Source organism: Gymnogyps californianus, unplaced genomic scaffold, assembly GCF_018139145.2.
Source record: "Gymnogyps californianus isolate 813 unplaced genomic scaffold, ASM1813914v2 HiC_scaffold_77, whole genome shotgun sequence".
NCBI lineage: Eukaryota > Metazoa > Chordata > Aves > Accipitriformes > Cathartidae > Gymnogyps > Gymnogyps californianus.
In genome coordinates, this window is record NW_026114470.1 from 184,289 (window position 1) to 204,476 (window position 20,188).

Here is a 20,188-nt window from a genome sequence, read left to right on the forward strand (position 1 = left end):
AAATAGATCTTCCCCATTCCCCACAACATGCAAACACACTCATATCTTTATTTTTCATTTTTGTTTATCCTTACCAGTAGTTTTAGGATTGTTTACAGTTACTAAAATATTTATCCAACATTTAAACCATATTTGGACTAAAATCCTAGCTCTAGATGTTAGTTAGGAGCCTCAAAATTTCAAGACGTAAAATGACCCGAAATCTTAGAAGAATGCTAATTGTACCAATATACCTGTTCTTAGATTGGCAGCCTGAAAGATGAAAGTCTGCTATCCTCACCAGAAAGTCTGCCCTACTTGTCTAAACAACATCAATGGACGTTAAATCCTGTATTACAAGCTTTTTTTCCTTCATCCTAATGCATAAGTAGGCAAATGAGCTGAAAGCATCTTAAAATATCTGTTGATTCACTTCAGTGAAATTCTCACACCAAAAATTGGTGGTATATTTGTTCTGATGATAAAGCCATGATGGAAAAGCATGTGTTGCTACCATTCAGGCCTAAGTTACCCCCAGTCTTCTTGTCTGGCATTTTTCCAACCATAAACTGGAAGAAACTTGTGGATACACTGTCAAAGAGATGGATGATCCAAGATAATTTTTTATATTTACTGTTCCCCATGGTCCTTTAGAGACATGCCAAAACCAATCAAGAATTCTACCTGATATTACAAATAGTAGAAGTGTACAGGCTCAGACTCAGGAGACTAAAGCTTCCTCAGAGCAGAGGTCTGACCTCACATAGGTCTTCCTCAAACAGGAAAAATTAAACAAAGGTTTACTTTTGCAAAGAAGGATCTAAGGAAGCTTATTTTGCAACTTTTCTAATTATCCAGAGAAAATCCTGGTATAACAATGAAAAGGCCATAGAAGTTACTAGACAGAGAATATCCCACAGACAGATGCCCAGAACATAATTTATGAATATTTTAGCATTCAGGAAGGCCCCAAAGTTTGTTAGACAGCATTAATTTCCAATTGTTCACATAATTTTATATAATTAAATATCATAAAAATGGCCAAAATTAAAGTTAGAAACTTTGGTAACTGGAATAGGACATGGGCTGATGAGGGTCTCGTACATCTGATATTTAAATTAAGTGATTAGCAGTTAGACATTTAGATTTCTATAAAAACATTTCAGTGTTTCCCTCCAATTAATTTTCATCTCTGTAAGCCAATGATCTAGACAAACACAATTTTAACAACTTATTTGCAACAGATGGCTAGAATAAATGCCTCATCATATATATAAATAATCAAAAAACCCTCATTCTGAGTCAATAAGGTAAGACTATAGCATTGGATGGATTACATAGAAACTTTGCTGATCAAATTTATGGGAAAAGCCAGGGTCGCTTTCTTAATTTGAGCTGATATAGATGTCCTAGAGAACTTGCCTACACAGATTCTACCCACTGCTGCTATTCCACTGCAAGTCTGTCACAGGAATAAGGGAAACCACAGCAATACACTTTGCTACAAAGATAAATGGCATTTTTATCTACAGACTGTACTTCTCTTGTGACAGCAGTAAGGGCTTGGCAGCCACAAAGCAAATGAAATCAGGAAACTCCTGTGGCTGAAATTTAACCCTACTTGTCCCTTCAGTTATTCTTCTGCTGGATCAACTCCTTTATCCAGATTGCCTTAGAAACGCTAGCCCTAACACAAGGGAAGGGAGGGAGAAGATAGAGGGAAGGTAGAAAGACAATAATGCTCCCTTTCAGTGACAGAAGACACTATTATACAGTCTGAGATTATATCCATAATGACCAGAAAGTTTTGTTTAGAATTTCAAGTACTCTGCTTTCCATAATCGACTTAAGTCATTTTTTGTTATAAATCTATGCTTTAAGTTATTCTCATCTTATTAAGCAGGAAAACTGGTAGGGAAAAATAAAATTGGTATTACAGTAAAATAGCTAGCCAGTCCATTTTATGCCCCAAATGCTTTACCAAATATCTGCAAATAAGTAAATTTGATATTAAACATTTACCTCTCCTTGTGTATATCTAAAAGAACCTGATCAGAGAGTACTGGACTCTGACAAAAAGTGAAACAGTAACTGAATCCAGAATCCTCCAATTCAGATGGACAATTCTGACGGGTATAACTAAGAATGGAAGAAATAAGTAGTATAACACAACTTCATTGTACACTAGCTTTCCTAAATTTAATCTTTTGATCTTATCACCCAAAAAAGGCTCAAGTAAATCTACTGATCTATGTGGTTTCATACTTGCATCTGAAGGGGACAGCTTAATAGAAGCTGAAAATGGGGATGAAAATTCTCTGGCATCAATCTTTTGGGGTGGGGGGTGGGGGAAAATTCAGCAAAACTACCATCTGGTAGGGCCACACAGCACAAATACCTACATGAAACTTCTATAAGGTCTACAATGTACTAATACATAACATATCTTGATTCATTTTATCCTAAAAGATTAAATGCTATTCTCAATATTTCTTAAATGTGTTCAATTTAATAATGAATGATTTACATACAGAATATTTTTAAAGTACTTCAGGTTTTTTTCATTTTTATAACTTTATCTAGGTAATTCACCTAGTTAACAGGAGGCCATCAACCTGAATACACCTTTTCCTCCTTCTGTTCTCAGCCTCTCAGTATAGATTTAGAAGTTTTATTATGCTCTCCTGCAATAAACCAGCAGAACTGATTCAGAATACTCGTTACAGAGTTAACAAGTTCTATAAAAGATAAGGATAGACAGTATTCCCTGTATGCTGTGCTTGAAGCTTTATCATTTACAAATACAGTTCAACCCAACACAGGGAACAATAAATAAATATTTAGAGCAGAACTAGACACTGCTGAGCAGTCTTAAGTAGTCGTTAGATACTGGATTCCATCACATATAACCATGACCTTTATGGAATACACTAAAAATTCATAACTATAATATACTAAGAGAACACTACAAGAGCAGGAAACATTTTAAAGCATTTAACAAATGACAAGAGATCACAGAATGGTTTAGGTCAGAAGGGACTTCTTGAGATCATCTGGTCCAACCCCCTGTTCAATGAGGATCAGCCAGAGCACATGGGCCAGGATCACGTCCAGACGGGTTTTGGCTATCTCCAAGGACACAGACTCAACAGCCATTTTGAGTGATCTATCCTAGTGTTTCACCACACTCACAAGAAAAATATGTCTTCTTGTTTCTGTTCAGAGAGCTACTATTACATAAGGTAATTATTCAAAATTTACTTAACAGATACCATAAGATTTATTTTCCAACATGTCGTGGTTTAACCCCAGCTGGCAACTAAGCACCACGCAGCCAGTGGGATGGGGGAGAGAATCGGAAAAAACTAAAACTCGAGGACTGAGATAAAGACAGTTTAATAGGACAAAAAGGAAGAAAATAATAATAATGATAATAATAATAATAATAAATTGACAAAAATAATAATAAAAAATTTGAAATATACGAAACAAGTGATGCACAATGCAATTGCTCACCACTTGCTCACCGATGCCCAGTTAGCTCCCGAGCAGCGATCCGCCCCTCCCGGCCAACTCCCCCCAGTTTATATACTGGGCATGACATCATAAGGTATGGAATATCCCTTTGGCCAGTTTGAGTCAGCTGTCCTGGCTGTGTCCCCTCCCAGCTTCTTGTGCCACTCCAGCCTTCTTGCTGGCTGGGCATGAGAAGCTGAAAAATCCTTGACTTAGGATAAACACTACTTAGCAACAACTAAAAACATCAGTGTGTTATATCCACATTATTCTCCTACTAAATCCAAAACATAACACTATACCAGCTACTAGGAAGAAAATTAACTCTATCCCAGCCAAAACCAGGACAATATCCACCCCTTATTCTATACCATTTACATCATGCTCAGGTCACTCCTACACTTTCAAATACATCCCAATTAATCACCATCACCTTTCCTGTCCTTTGATATATATATACACACACAGATATCATTCCCTTAGTCTACAGGCCATTCCTACAAAATGTCTGTTGAGTTCATTCAGTCCATGACTTTGGGCTCCATCTGTCATAACAGACTGTCTGGGCAGGAGGGATGGTGCAAAGTCCGCTCAGTCGGCAGAAAAGAATTGGGCTTCGGTGCAGTGCAGCAGGCGGGTGACATTGGGCGCAGCAGGAGGATGGTGTGTAGTGTTGGATTGTTGCATGCTGAAGTCAGTCCTGGTTCCATCACTACTGCACTTCACTCAGTTTTATCAAAGTTCATTCTTCATTAATCTAAGTGATTCTTACTGTAATACCATAGATATGGCATATACCAATTATAATAATGATGACATACAGTGGCAGGATTATTTAGCAATTAACATCATACAGTTTAATTCACTGGCTATTCTCACCTAAAATCAAATCCCCTTGAGGCACACATCGGACTTCCCCATCCTTCCGCATCACCCACCAAGTGCACCCAGGTCCTTGAGCAAAAGCAATCCCACGAATGGGTTTGCCTTTGCCTGAGGCAGGAGCAACCCAGACTGTCTTCCCTAGCATATTGTTCATGTGCACCACAGGGACCTTATCCCCTTCTACAGTACATAAAAGTTCTGATTGGGCAGGGCCACCTCGATGGACAGATCCCCTAGTGTTGACTAACCAGGTGGCCTTTGCTAGATGTGTATCCCAATGTTTGAAGGTCCCACCACCCATTGCTCTCAATGTAGTCTTTAACAATCCATTGTATCGTTCGATTTTCCCAGAGGCTGGTGCATGATAGGGGATGTGATACACCCACTCAATGCCGTGCTCTTTGGCCCAGGTGTCTATGAGATTGTTCCGGAAATGAGTCCCGTTGTCTGACTCAATTCTTTCTGGGGTGCCATGTCGCCATAAGACTTGCTTCTCAAGGCCCAGGATAGTGTTCTGGGTAGTGGCATGGGGCACGGGATATGTTTCCAGCCATCTGGTGGTTGCTTCCATCATTGTAAGCACATGGCACTTGCCTTGGCGGGTTTGTGGGAGTGTGATATAGTCAATCTGCCAGGCCTCCCCATATTTATATTTCAGCCATCGTCCTCCATACCTCAGAGGCTTTAACTACTTGGCTTGCTTGATTGCAGCGCATGTTTCATATTCATGGATAACCTGTGCGATAGTGTCCGTGGTCAGGTCCACCCCTCGATCACGAGCCCATCTATATGTTGCATCTCTTCCCTGATGGCCTGAGGGGTCATGGGCCCACCGAGCTAAAAATAATTCACCCTTATGCTGCCAATCCAGATCCACCTGAGCCACTTCAATCCTAGCAGCCTCATCCACCTGCTGGTTGTTTTGATGTTCTTCAGTGGCCTGACTCTTGGGTACGTGGGCATCTAGATGATGTACTTTCACAACCAGGTTCTCTAGCTGGGCAGCAATATCTTGTCACAGTGTGGCAGCCCAGATGGGTTTACCCCTACGTTCCCAGTTGCTCTGCTTCCATTGCTGCAACCACCCCCACAGAGCATTTGCCACCATCCATGAGTCAGTACAGAGATAGAGCACTGGCCACTTTTCTCATTCTGCAATATTTAAGCTTATGGCTTTCACCTCTGCAAACTGACTTGATTCACCTTCTCCTTCTGCAGTTTCTGCCACTTGTCATATAGGACTCCATACAGCCACCTTCCACCTCCAATGCTTTCCCACAATGCGACAGGACACATCAGTAAACAGGGCATATTGCCTCTCATTTTCTGGCAGTTTATTATACAGTGGGGCCTCTTCAGCATGCATCACCTCCTCCTCTGGCGATATTCCAACATCTTTGCCTTCTGGCCAGTCCATGATCACTTCCAAAATTCCTGGGCGACTGGGGTTTCCTATTTGAGTTCGTTGTGTGATCAGTGCAACCCACTTATTCCATGTAGCATCAGTTGCATGATGGGTAGAAGGGACCTTCCCTTTGAACATCCAGCCCAGCACTGGCAGTCGGGGTGCTAATAGGAGCTGTGTTTCAGTACCAACCACTTCTGAGGCAGCTCCAACTCCTTCATATGCTGCTATCATCTCTTTTTCAGTTGGAGTATAGCAGGCCTCAGATCCTCGACTCCAAAACCCTAGAGGTCAACCTCGGGTCTCCCCTGGTGCTTTCTGCCAGAGGCTCCAGGTAGGGCCATTCTCCCCGGCTGCGGTGTAGAGCACATTTTTAACATCTGGTCCTGCCCGGACTGGCCCAAGGGCTACTGCATGAACTATCTCCCGTTTAATCTGTTCAAAGGCTTGTTGTTGCTCAGGGCCCCATTTAAAATCGTTCTTCTTCCAGGTCACTTGATAGAGAGGGCTTACAATCAGACTATAATTTGGAATATGCATTCTCCAAAAACCCACAACACCTAAGAAAGCTTGCGTTTCCTGTTTACTAGTCGGTGGGGACATAGCTGCTATTTTGTTGATCACATCCATTGGGATGTGATGACATCCATCTTGCCATTTTATTCCTAAAAACTGAATCTCCTGTGCGGGTCCCTTCACCTTACTCTGTTTTATGGCAAAACCGGCCTTCAGAAGGATTTGAACTATTTTCTCCCCTTTCTCAAAAACTTCTTCTGCTGTGCTGCCCCATATGATGATGTCATCAATGTATTGCAGGTGTTCTGGAGCTCCACCTTTTTCTAGTGCATTTTGGATCAGTCCATGGCAAATGGTGGGGCTGTGTTTCCACCCCTGGGGCAGTCGATTCCAGGTGTACTGGACGCCCCTCCAAGTGAAAGCAAACTGTGGCCGGCGCTCTGCTGCCAAAGGGATTGAGAAAAATGCATTAGCAATATCAATTGTGGCGTACCACTTGGCTGCCTTTGACTCCAGTTCATATTGAAGTTCTAGCATGTCTGGCATGGCAGCACTCAGCGGCGGCGTGACTTCATTCAGGCCACGATAGTCTACTGTTAGTCTCCACTCTCCATTGGACTTTTGCACTGGCCCTATGGGGCTGTTAAAGGGTGAGCGAGTCCTGCTGATCACCCCTTGGCTCTCCAGTTGACGAATCAACTTATGGATGGGAATCAGGGAGTCTCGGTTGGTGCGATATTGCCACTGGTGCACTGTTGTGGTAGGGATTGGCACCTGTTGTTCTTCGACCCTCAGCAACCCCACAACAGAAGGGTCCTCAGAGAGACCAGACAAGGTGGACAACTGTTCAATTCCCTCTGTCTCCAAGGCAGCTATACCAAAAGCCCACCGATACCCCTTTGGGTCCTTGAAATACCCTCTCCTGAGACAGTCTATGCCAAGGATGCATGGGGCTTCTGGGCCAGTCACAATGGGGTGTTTCTGCCACTCATTCCCAGTTAGGCTCACTTCAGCCTCCAATAGAGTTAGCTGTTGGGATCCCCCTGTCACCCCAGAAATACAGATGGGTTCTGCCCCTTTATAACTTGATGGCATTAGGGTACATCATTGTGCACCGGTGTCCACTAGAGCCTTATACTCCTGTGGGTCTGATGTGCCAGGCCATCGGATCCACACAGTCCAATAAACCCGGTTGTCCCTTTGCTCCACCTGGCTGGAGGCAGGGCCCCTCTAATCCTGGTCAGAGTATTCGTTACTCGCTTCTTGTAAAAATGACTTAGAGGTCCCTTCAAGAGGGTCAGAAGCCCTTCTACTCTGTCTCGGGAACTCCTGCTGGAAACTGGAGCGGCATCTTTCCTGGAAGAATCCCCTTTTCTGGTTGTTTTTCCTCGCAACTCATGTACCCATGCATCTAGTTTCGAGGTAGTTTTTCCATCCCACTTCCTCATGTCCTCTCTGTGGTCATGCAGGTAAAACCACAGGGTACCCCGTGGTGTGTACCTCCTATATTCTCTCTCTTGAGCAGAGGAATGCTCACTCCTAATAGCTGAGATACTGGTCCGTCCAGGTGGGGAGTAGGACTTTTCGATCAGTTCGATCAGTTTTTCGGACAGTTTTTCCACAAGCGAGACACAGGCCTGTAGGGAGGAAGAGAGATTTTCTTCATATCGCTGGAGTTGGCGAGCCATTTCATCCACCGTCGGTGCCTCTTCGTCTTTCCAGTCCATTACTGCCAATGGGTTGGCATACGACGATGGTGCGCTCCGTACAGACTTCCGCCACATGGATCGTGTGCATTGAACTTCATCTGGATCTCTGGGTAATTGTGCATTGTCCGGGTCATAATAAATCATCTCTAGCACGGCTAATTCCCTCAGGTACTGGATACCTCTCTCCATGGTGGTCCACTTGCCTGGGTGACATATAACATCTTCCTTGAAGGGATACCTTTCCTTCACACTTGACAGGAGTCACCTCCAGAGGCTGAGGGCTTGTGTCCCTTTTCCAATCACCTTGTCAATGCCCCCTTCCCTAGCAAGTGATCCCAGCTGCTTGGCTTCCCTACCCTCCAATTCCAAGCTACTGGTCACATTGTCCCAGCATTGGAGCAGCCAGGGATAATGTGCTCACCTGGATGACGGCTGAAATCTTTTTGCATATCCCACAGCTCACTCAGGGATAGGGATCGAGTGATTACTTCTGGTTCTGCCTTTTCCTCCTGTTCTCGTGATGACCCTGGTTCATCTTCATCCCTTACTAAGTGAACTGATTTTTTTTTGTATATTTCTTCTTGTGTATAGGGGCGACTGATATCAGCATGGGTTGGTTCTCTGGTTCAGCCGCAGTGCCTGTCACCAGGGTTGGAGTAGCTGCAGTGTCTGTCGCCGGGTTTAGAGTAGCTGCAGTGCCTGTTGCTGGGGTTGGAGTAGCCGCAGTTCCTGTCGGTCTGTTTTCCCTCCCTTCCCCCTGAGGGTGCTGCATAATATCGAGCAGTGTTTGGTAGATACTGGCCAGGGCCCAGCACAGTGCAATAAATTGTGCCTCTTTGGAATTGCCACAGCATTTTCCTTTCAGATATTTTATCACTTTATCAGGGTCCTGTAGTTGTTCGGGAGTGAAGTTCCAAACCATTGGAGGTGAGAAGTTCTCTAGATACCTGCCCATATTCTCCCACATGCCATGCCAGCCATGGCTGTCCAGCCTCGGGGCAGATCTCTGGGTGGTATTGTTAAATAGTTGTTTAACCTTAAACAAGGCCTGGAACACATTCAGGAGACATAGCAATAGGAACATGCTGCTTTGAACATCCCAAGGATATTCAAAATTCTCAAGAGCTATTGTAATGTGCCTGGAGGAGAAGGGGAAGGTGAAGAAATGTGTCTCCCCCCCCATGGATTGGCTCTCCGATGAGAAAAGGTACAAGGTGTAATTATTAATGGTTTCTGATAGTCGGCTCCCGAAGCACGGAGGTGACAGCAATGCTGAGTACAAATACCAGATTAGTTTCACGACCAGCAATTCTATCGTATCATAAGCCAGTGTTACAAAGTAGAACAACATGATAACTCTGGCCCAGTTCCCACGGGTGATAAACAGCACAACAGGGAGCATATACTGCAAGTACGGTATTACATAACGCACCTTTAAGAACAAGCACACCAACTTTGAGAGCAAATACATCAACATTGTGACCAGCAACTATTGAACTAATATAACGAATGTTTATAACAAATTTGTTCTAACGCATTCCAGTCAGATTTGTCATTATCTCAACCCGTCAGGCCCCACGTTGGGCACCAAAAAGGACTGTCATGGTTTAACCCCAGCCGGCAACTAAGCACCACGCAGCCGCTCACTCACTCCCCCCACCCAGTGGGATGGGGGAGAGAATCAAAAAAACCTAAAACTCGTGGGTTGAGATAAAAACAGTTGAATAGGACAAAAAGGAAGACAATAATAATAATGATAATAATAATAATTATAAATTGACAATACTAATACTAAAAGAATTAGAATATACAAAACAAGTGATGCACAATGCAATTGCTCACCACTTGCTCACTGATGCCCAGTTAGTTCCTGAGCAGCGATCCGCCCCTCCCAGTTAACTCCCCCCTGTTTATATACTGGGCATGACATCATATGGTATGGAATATTCCTTTGGCCAGTTTGGGTCAGCTGTCCTGGCTGTGTCCCCTCCCAGCTTCTTGTGCCCCTCCAGCCTTCTTGCTGGCTGGGCATGAGAAGCTGAAAAATCCTTGACTTAGGATAAACACTACTTAGCAACAACTAAAAACATCAGTGTGTTATATCCACATTCTTTTCCTACTAAATCCAAAACATAACACTATACCAGCTACTAGGAAGAAAATTAACTCTATCCCAGCCAAAACCAGGACACTACACAATACTTCAAAGCAGCTGAGAAAATCAATGCTTAAAGACTTAAAAATCAGTGCTTTAAAGACTTAAAATCACTTGAAATTGAATTGCGGACAATTGAAAGGCATTGGCAGCATTCATATTTCTTATGAAATAAAGAACTTCAGTTATACCCTCATATACCGGAAAAAAAGTAAAGAAAACTTCTTTTTATATTATTACATAATACATATTCAATATAAACAAAACTACATATCATTACGTATGCTCTCCAATATTGTTTTGTTAAGATTTTGTCCTACTCATCAGTAGCAATGGTAAAACAGACTCAAGACAGCCTGTTCAAGCTTCCCCACAACCTCTGTCCTCATCTAAGGAATTCAACATTTGGCAACTTCCTCCTCTGTTGCTGTTTGGTAATTAGTGGAAGAGCCCAGTGAACAACAGAGAGTTTCCCTACCATCACTTGCAGTGTCCAGAAACAGCAAAAATCCAAATTTTTAAACACAGATACGACAGGAAAACTGCTGCTCATGTACTGGAAGCCCAGACAAGAAGAGATCCAATTTAGCCAGAAATCAAATTGCTTCTGAGGCTCACATGTTTCTAAAAAGTGAAACCTCACCAAGCACAGGCACATTTTCCCAGAGAAAGAAAAGGCACAGCTTATATTCCAAAAAATATTCTCCTGCTAAGTTGAGGCTCACAGTCTTAACCATGAAAAAACCCCTACATTTCTCTACCCCCCTCAACAAAGCAAGTGGTATTTATAGAAGATTGTGTTCAAGTATCTTGCTATCTTTTCTTGCAGAAACAGTTTTGTCTTTTTTTTTTTTTTAAAGTTAATATTAAAACTTGGAGCAGTTATCCAGCACAGAAGAAATCAGTCCAAACAGTTCAACATAAAGTAGTAATTAAATGGCCTTAGAATGAAAAATTTCAGGGAATCTTAAGGTGCTACCAAGTCTGATTTATAAATGACAAATACTGCTATTTGCCTGCCATACAACAAATGCCAAAGTTCTTATATGACACCACACTAAGACAGATTTTCACATTCTGTGAGGACCCTAAAAACCAAGCCTATCTGAAGTTTAACAGGGTCTAGACACAAGAAACCTGTATCTATAATGAAGTCTGCTTCTAAGTTCAGGGTTACAGAAGACTTCTTTTTTAATATTAAAAATTGTGGTATTATGCCCGAGGAAAACATAGACAAAATTTGTAATCTTAAAAAAACCCAAACCACAATCAAAATAGTCTCTACCCCACAAATTAAAGAGATAATTTCTTTTCCCTTGTATCATTCCAATTAAGCTTAAATGATGAAAAATTCACATTAAAAAAAGCCCATAAAACTTCTTAAAAATAGGAAGATGAAATTCCATGTTAAACATATAAATGACAGTTTAAAATAAGCACAAAAATACACAATAATGGTCAATATTTTGTCAGAGCTAGCAATTAAAATAAATATTTCAAATTTGTTTCTTCCTGTTATTCCTCAAGAGCCAGGCTACTTTCCATGATTCATGGCTTTACGTATATACGTTCAAAGACTTGCTATTTTTCTCCTAAAAGTCCTTATTCTTTCAGGTCATTTTCTTCAGGCTTAACCCCCTCTCCCCATCAGTTATGTCAGTCTCAACTTCTGAGCACTTTAAATTGAGAAATACTTCAAGAATTAATCCTAAAAAAATGTAAGCTTGAGACTAGTACATAAGTACTGGTTTATAAATAACTTCACTATGACTGAAGCCCATGAGCAATCTGAATTCACCATTTTTTTCCAAATCTTAATTGAACACCAAGAAAGTTTATTCCTGTAACCTGCAATTGTCTGAAACAAAGCTGAGCAGCCCTGAAAGACACTGGTTTTTTTGCGAGACTACAGCTCCCAGCTCCATTTTGCTCTCTACAACAACCGTTGAAACTTCTGACCAAGTCAGCTGTTTTTAGAAGACACCCTCCAACATGGCACACACATTTGGTGGTGGGTGGTGGATCTATATACCAGGACAGCTGAAGCAGTCATTGCCTCCTGTGATCTTTGTCTCCTTGTGGAAACAGGGATGGCTGAACAGCTTGAAAAATCAGTTCCTAAACTGCTAGACTGCAGCTCAACACATTCATGCAAACCAACAGCAACTTTGTTTTAAACATCTTCATGTATTAGGCTGTAAGCTGTAATGGTCCAGGAGCTATTTTGCAAACAACTCGGCAGTCCCAACAACTCCTGCGAAAAGGGCAGGGTAAAACATTTAAGCTGTAATGCATCACGGTGTTATCTGCCATCAAATATGTCGTTACCAAGAAAATTGTTGGAATTGTTCTTCCCACTTAGTTCTGAGCAGGTATTTTCACTCCAGAATACGAGTGTCTTGCTTTCATTCCGGTTAATACATGTTAAAGCTGAATACAGTTCATGAAAAAAGGTTATTCAGAAACTGCTATTCACAAGTAACTACTTCAAAAACAGCCTCTAAGTATTTCAAAACTAACAGGATAAATCAAAGACATTCTTCCTCACAGTGTTCATGATCAGGATTAAAAATTCTACCCTTCAGAGAAGCTAAAAATAGGAATATAAAACTAAGTATTCTTGGTTAATGGGTAACTCTGTTAAAGTTTTGCAACAATTTTAAGCATATTGCTCAAAAAAGGATTTTCCTCCATAACTGGTAAGTTTTCCAAATTTTTCTTTAGGTTTCTAAAGGCACAAGAAATCAGTTCAAAACATTAAATCGTCACTTGTTGGGAATTAGCTCAACTTGAACAAAAGCAGCATATGTTTCTTAAAAAGTAAGGTAAATTTTAGTGAATAAAAATGCAAATATGCATTTTAGCAATCTTTAATTTATTAATCTGATAGGTTTAATTTCCATTTTCTTGCATCAGCTTTATTTATGAAGTGTCATGCCCTATAAATATACTGTTATTTTGTACAGTCAAGCACCTTCTTAACAAATCTCATTAATATGTAAATTTAAGTCAATCAGTCTTCTCCCTGACAGCGCCATGAATTCCTAGTGCACTGTATAATTGGCTTTGACTTGGCATCCATTATTTATCAAAGATGTCAGTTAGAAAAATTATGGAAAATGCACTGCAATTGATATGACTGCAATTTACTTTGTCAACACTTAATTGTTCCTCAAATCATACATTTGCATACAGCCTAAATACTGATCCATAATGATGCAAATAAACTAAATTAAAAATCTCTTCTACTGCACAAGATGCCCTGTTGTCTGATGTGTTCATTTAAGAACCTATTGACAAAGGCATGCATTTCAACTAGCTCCAGAAAAAATTTCTGCTAATTTAATTGCTGAGTAGGTAGACAAACTAAATTTTGCACTGAAGCTCATGAAAGTGGAAACAAAGTGTTATTAATACTATACTACTGATGAAAAATTTTAGGTTGACACAGGCAGTATTGTTACACAAACTTTTTGCATTCCTACAGCAGAAGCCACAGCAACAACTGTCATCCATCTGGTTTCAATGAAAAAATATATTACAGTCTTAAAGAAACCTAATCCCATCAAAGCCTCCAACCTCTCAGTCTAAGACAGGAGGTCATCCTCCTCTTCTACTCTTCCTTTGTCCAATCACAGACTAAAACTGGGTTAAACCAATTATGAAACCATATCTTTAGACAAAGCAAATTATCAATTTTCATTCTTTTTAAAGTTCGGAGAGAAGAATGCAAGTTACTTTCTTTCAATAAGCAACATGTAATAAACATTCTGCTTCAAGGACTTTAGGAAAACATATTACTCGAGTGTCTCATTATCTAAAAATACTTCCCTTATTTTAAGCAATTGTCTGGAAAGATGTGTTCTTACAAACAATTTAATTTTCATCTGAAATGAATAAAGGGAGTTCCAGAACCCAACTGGTAGTGCAAAAATATGACTCTACTTCAGATGGTTTTGCTATGTTTCTAATTTTCTAATAATTATATCCCCTGCTTATTTAAGATGAAGTGAATATAGCTGTAAACTAAATCTGGCTGAAATTAGCTGTTTGTCCAAATACATCTCCTTATAATTATTTTCACATAATAAATTATACATCTATTAACACAGAATGCCACTGCATTTCAGTTCCATTCCCAGACAAAGGGTATTAAAAGACAGAGTTTGAAAGAACTCAGTGATAGCTGGTGTCATTCTGTATTCCAATGCTGGGGGGGGGAAATCTTAAAAAAATTGTTAATATGTTCTGTTGTGATTTAACCCGGCAGGCAGCTAAACACCACACAGCTGTTCATTCACTCCCCCTCCCCAGTGGGATGGGGGAGAGAATCGGAAAAAAGGTAAAACTCATGGGTTGAGATAAAGACAGTTTGATAGGACAGAAAAGGAAGGGAAAATAATAATAATGATAAAATAATATACAAAACAAGTGATGCACAATGCAATTGCTCACCACCCGCTGACCGATGCCCAGCCAGTCCCCGAGCAGCAGGCCAACTCCCCCCAGTTTTATTGTTCAGCATGACGTCATATGGTATGGAATATCCCTTTGGCCAGTTTGGGTCAGCTGTCCTGGCTGTGTCCCCTCCCAGCTTCTTGTGCACCCCCAGCCTCCTCACTGGCAGGGCAGTATGAGAAGCTGAAAAGTCCTTGACTTAGTGTAAGCACTGCTCAGCAACAACTAAAACATCAGTGTGTTATCAACATTATTCTCATCCTAAATCCAAAACACAGCACTATACCAGCCACTAGGAAGAAAATTAACTCTATCCCAGCTGAAACCAGGACATGTTCTTATTTATGCTAGTTACAAACCACAATAACCTGCACTGAAATAACAATGCCTGAACAGAAGTGTTAAGGTACATTAGCTGAGCTACAGCAGAACTACTTCAGTCTAGAGAAATACAGTGGGGGGAAAAAATTAAATTAAAAAAAAATAAAATTATGACATTTTCTCTAAGGTTCTGGGATCATCTTATATTCATTACAAGTAGGTACCCCAAACATCCTTTTATGTGACTGTACAAAATCCATCTCCAACTACTGTTGTAAAACAGTATACATATCAATGAATATGTACATCTTTAAACATGAATTAGTTTCAAATTAAATGGTAAAACTTAACAGTAGTAACACCCCAAGCCTGTAATAAACGCAAACAAACAGAGCTGTGGAGCAATTTTATACTGTTCTTTCCAGAAGTATTCTGTCTTTTAATTTAAATTGTTATTCAGAGTTAAATCCCTATTGAAACCAACGTTAATAGCACCAATTTTCTGAGCTCTCTAGTTTTTCTGTTGTTAGAAGTGATAGGATTTATATTTTGAATATCCCTTTTTATAAATTTTAAATAAGAGTATACTGATATTTACATAATAAAAATGAAAATACCCCAATTTTTTTTTTTTTACACTGCACATTTCAAAAACACATATGCAAGTCTCCACACAGTCCCTCAGCACATTACATCATTACTTGCCTGAGCTTTGTTAATGTTCAGCATGCTGTGATACTGGGTATTCATATCTACAATGAAAGTAGATTCTACCCAGTTTCAGGACAGAATGGCAAACCTTTTTAACTCTGACTCACAAAAAAATCGCCTACAAAGAGCCACGTCACTCAAAGAGTCACAGAAAAAGAACTCTCTCTTCTGCCAATGGGATATGCCCAGGGTAAATCACAACAGGTTATAGCCTGGAAGGAGAATTCTCATGCTCTGCAGAAGGGTGGATGCCTTGTGTTAGTAAAGCCTTAAAGAGCTAAGACATGCATTTGATTTCTAGTTTTATTAAAGTCTGCATAAAAACGCATCTTAAAAGACTGAGTATATCCAGCAATGGAAATAATTCAGAATGCAAGCACGCAATCGTAATTAAAAAAAGTCACAAACTTACCTTCTTCCATGGGCTTACAAACTGTGTATGTGCATATTGAGTTAACAAGTGGATTATAACAAGTTGACCCCGCTCTTCCATGTCAACCAACAATTTACAGAGCTTTTGGTAGGTTCTTGTGAATCAGATCTATTCTATCTGGACACACTTCCTCAAATGCCATCACAATGCTCCCAGCTACCAGCTAGAAAACAAAATATAAACCAGGTCAGTGTTCCTTCCACAGTTCATCCACAAGTGAGAATCAAAATTAATACTAGCAGTTCTCAGCAATTTCAGATTGTTTCTATTCAGTGAAAAGAAACAACAACAAAACCAACCCTAAGTCCACAGAAATGGCATCTTATTTAAAATAGAATTGAGGTAAGTTTATTAGAACGGAGAAAACATTTGCTGTTTCTATTACACACATATATCTTAGCTCCCAGTCCTGAAGACAGTGCAACGTAAGCATAAATTTTTTTCTTACAGTTATAGTTTCCAAATAAATTATCAGAGAACTTGCAATTAACTCAGAAATAACAGGAAAAAATGATAAGTATAATACAGTGATGTGCCCGACAAGGTCTATTGGGATTCTCTTATCAACACTGGCATGATCAAACTAAAGAGGAGCTGGGGGTAAGTTTCCCAGCACTACTGGGATCCAAACTTCTCTCTCAGTATGGCTAAATTAACTGTCATGAAATTTTATCTTTAGTGTTTCATGCACACACTTTGCAAAAAAGGCATAAAAATTAGCAATACAGAGATACAGTAATACTTTCCCTCAAAGAACAGAAGCAGAATTTCTGCATGTTGTTCAGCACTTTTCTACTAGTTCCAAAGTTACAGAAATGGATCGTTTATGCCCTGCTGTGTCCTCACACATTTTTTGCCCCCATAAGAAATAAATCATTGTGTATATATAAAGATTCTCATACTGACTATGATTATAAAAATAGCTTTGTTTTAATGAGAAAATTAAATAGATTCTCAACATTCTAACACTGAAAGGCTTATTCAAACCTTCTGACAGGGTATTTTCTTTCAAAAATAAAGAAAGGAAGCCTTTATTGGGATTCCTGTTAAAATTCTGGTAGCAGATTAACTGTGGGAAAACCTCAAAAGCTGACCATGCATTATAAGGACATGTCATTGTATGCATAGAATTATTGTTCTTTCTCTTCTAATTGCTTTAATTAAGTTTTTTTTGGTGTTAAAGTACATGTTAAGTCAAATAACTAAAATGATGAGACTTTATATGAAGCAGTTGATATGTATGTGGTTAGCATGCACGCAGTATAGCTTTCTGGCAGCAAATTAATGTCATATTCTATCTGCATTTCAACCTCTAAAATTTCCCCAATGACTTAAAGCAAGCAATTAAATAGAAGTACAGTTTATTGAAATGGTACTTTTTGAGAAATATTAACTACAATGATATTCATATGTTACATTTTTCTCCCAGTATTTGGCCGACGTTTGGTTTATTAGTATGCGCCCAACATTAAAATTGAAAGAAAATAGCTCAGAATATAGTCTTGCTATTATGCTAAACAAGTTTCAGGCTCTGTGGGGATTTTACGAATTACCAATAAGAATAAACGTGAAGTTGTATTTATTGTCTCCAGCCCCATCCACATACTGGTACCTGCTGGTCCCAGCAAGCATACAACTCATTCCAGGGAGCAAAATTTGATTATTTGATAGAGCTAAATAAATTACGCTTTCCATCTAAAATAATTTCCTATTTTTTGCTGTATCACAAAAACAATAGGTTTGGTTTTGTGTTGTTTTTATGTTGTTGTACTAAACTTTCTTCTTAATAACCTGCTGCAGTAAGCTATTCTGTAATTAAAAACTGCTGCCAGTTGATGCTTAGGTGTGGGTCCAAAGCTCAGCAGAAGACAGTGGTTAACTCCAGACAAATCACTATCAGTCCTGAGTAGGTATTCAATTAGGCCAGCTAAGCTGGGGAGGGAGAAGAGGAAGGGCAAGAATAATTATATGTTAGAACTCACTTGCAGCAATTTTATCAGGATGCAAAACTCTGAACTACAGTTAAGACCAACTTGCAGAGGACAGTGTGATGGACCTGAAGTTTTAGAAGAAAGGGATGACACTTTTAGACCACAGAGACTTTTTTTGGTCACTGTCCCATAGACTTTATTATGGATATCCTACTCTTCCACACTACAAGACAGTATAGGGTCTCTTGACAGGTTTGACATATAAGGGGAGAAAAGGAGGGGGGGAGGGAGGGAGAGAGATTTATGACTATAAGAATAGTTGCAGCCTAATATTTAAAAATACCCATTTAGGTTTATAGGTGAAGGACGATACAGATGCTGGTGTCCAACTGTAGTTCTGGAGTGGATACCCTTGCCTTTTACTACTACTAGTACTGTGCACACATTTTGCTGTATTTCTCTTTCATTTGGATATGATACAGTTTGAAAGCTGACATAAAATAATACATATAACACTAGTTTAGATCTTTTAAAACTGAGCACATCTCATTTAAAAAGTTCAGTTACTCTGAGTAAAACAACTTGATACAAAGAAATAGTCATACTGAAATACAGGAATTCTAAATAATTACTTATTTCAATTCACATCAGTTACTCAAGTTTACACTGAGCATGCTGTCACTTGTGAACACTTAAAATATACTAATAAAAATTTGAACATACATTATGAAATGCAAGAGGTGCACCGGATGAACAAGAATTTTATTCCTGTGGTGAGTCCCTAGATTTACAATACAGGAATTACCATACATCACAACACTACTTAAGATCATGCCCCTCTCCCCATTATTGCATTTTCCAAAATTAAGCTTTTCATTTTAAGGGGGAGATGGGGGAAATATATGTCAGAATGTAAAACAGATTCAAAATGCATTAGTAACAAGAGGATTTATCTGAGAAAATTTCCTAATGCTTTCTTAATAAGAGATTATTTTCTAGTTGACACTGTTCCCCCTATAGCATGATCCTACTATACATCTAAACATCAGAGGAACAGCTAATAATCTTTGTTTATTAAATGCTCAACATTCCATAAAAATATTTAGAATTAAAATAAAATTATCCAATCAGAATATAAACCCCAAAAATACAGTTTTCCAAAAAACAGTCAGTTAATTTCCATCTCACTGTGTCAATAGTAGCTTTTTGTATAAGGAGAAAATATAAATCACTCCAACAAAACTAGCAATAAGCTCATCAGATTCAAATGCTACTTTCCATTTATGTATTTTTTATATTAAAGCAATAAACATGGTTCATTTGTCTTCCACTCGCTGCCACGTTTTTCTGTGCTGTTGCTATGAATTTCAGCCATTACCTGTGCTCCAAGGTAAACTACATGAACCATCAACAAAAGTGACACCCAATCTATGGAGTTCAGTTTCTCCAGATTATCTATGCTAGCTGACAAGCTGGTAACGAAAAAAAACCCACACTAAGCAAATGGTTCCTCTAATAAGAATAAATTTTCTATAAAATTATGAAGGGTACAAACTGTTTCCCTGCATCTATTTTGTCATGAATTCTAATTAATGCTGCAAAAACCTGAGAGTGCTGTGTCATCACAAGAAGCGCATCGAGGTTTGATTCATAATACAGTGCAAGTTAGACTATGCTACCAAGATTCACCTCTCTTAAATTAATGGCCACCCCATCTGCCCTAATCATACAGCCCAAATGATATTCCCCTTCTTATTTTAATTTTTGGGAGGCAAGGAAACTGGAAAAGATCAGCCATTTATCTTCTAATAGCTGAATAATAGATCTATCACAGTAAAACATCTGCACAAACTCAGTATTTTTTTTCCCCACAAAATAAGCTTTTACCAACATTAAATCAATAAGTTAAGAAAACACTATCATCTTAGCCACATGTATTGGGTTTACGTGGCAAGGTTTTGGTAGCGGAGGAGGGGGCTACAGGGGTGGCTTCTGTGAGAAGATGCTAGAAGCTTCCCCCATGTCCGATAGAGCCAATGCCAGCCGGCTCCAAAACAGACCCACCGCTGGCCAAGGATGAGCCAATCAGCAATGGTGGTAGCGCCTCTGTGATAACATATTTAAGAAGGGGGGAAAACTGCTGCACAACAGCAGCTGGAAGAGAAAGGA

The 20,188-nt window shown here is 39.6% G+C and overlaps 1 protein-coding gene across 1 annotated transcript in view; it reads right to left on the reverse strand.

The window, feature by feature from the left end:
- The window catches only part of LOC127029115 (AP-3 complex subunit beta-1-like), a 184,332-nt gene that overhangs the window by 138,472 nt on the left and 25,672 nt on the right, over positions 1–20,188 (reverse strand). Inside the window, 2 exon segments of the mRNA XM_050914761.1 lie at positions 16,068–16,178; positions 16,180–16,251. Of these exon segments, the coding sequence (XP_050770718.1) occupies positions 16,068–16,178; positions 16,180–16,251 (183 nt within the window).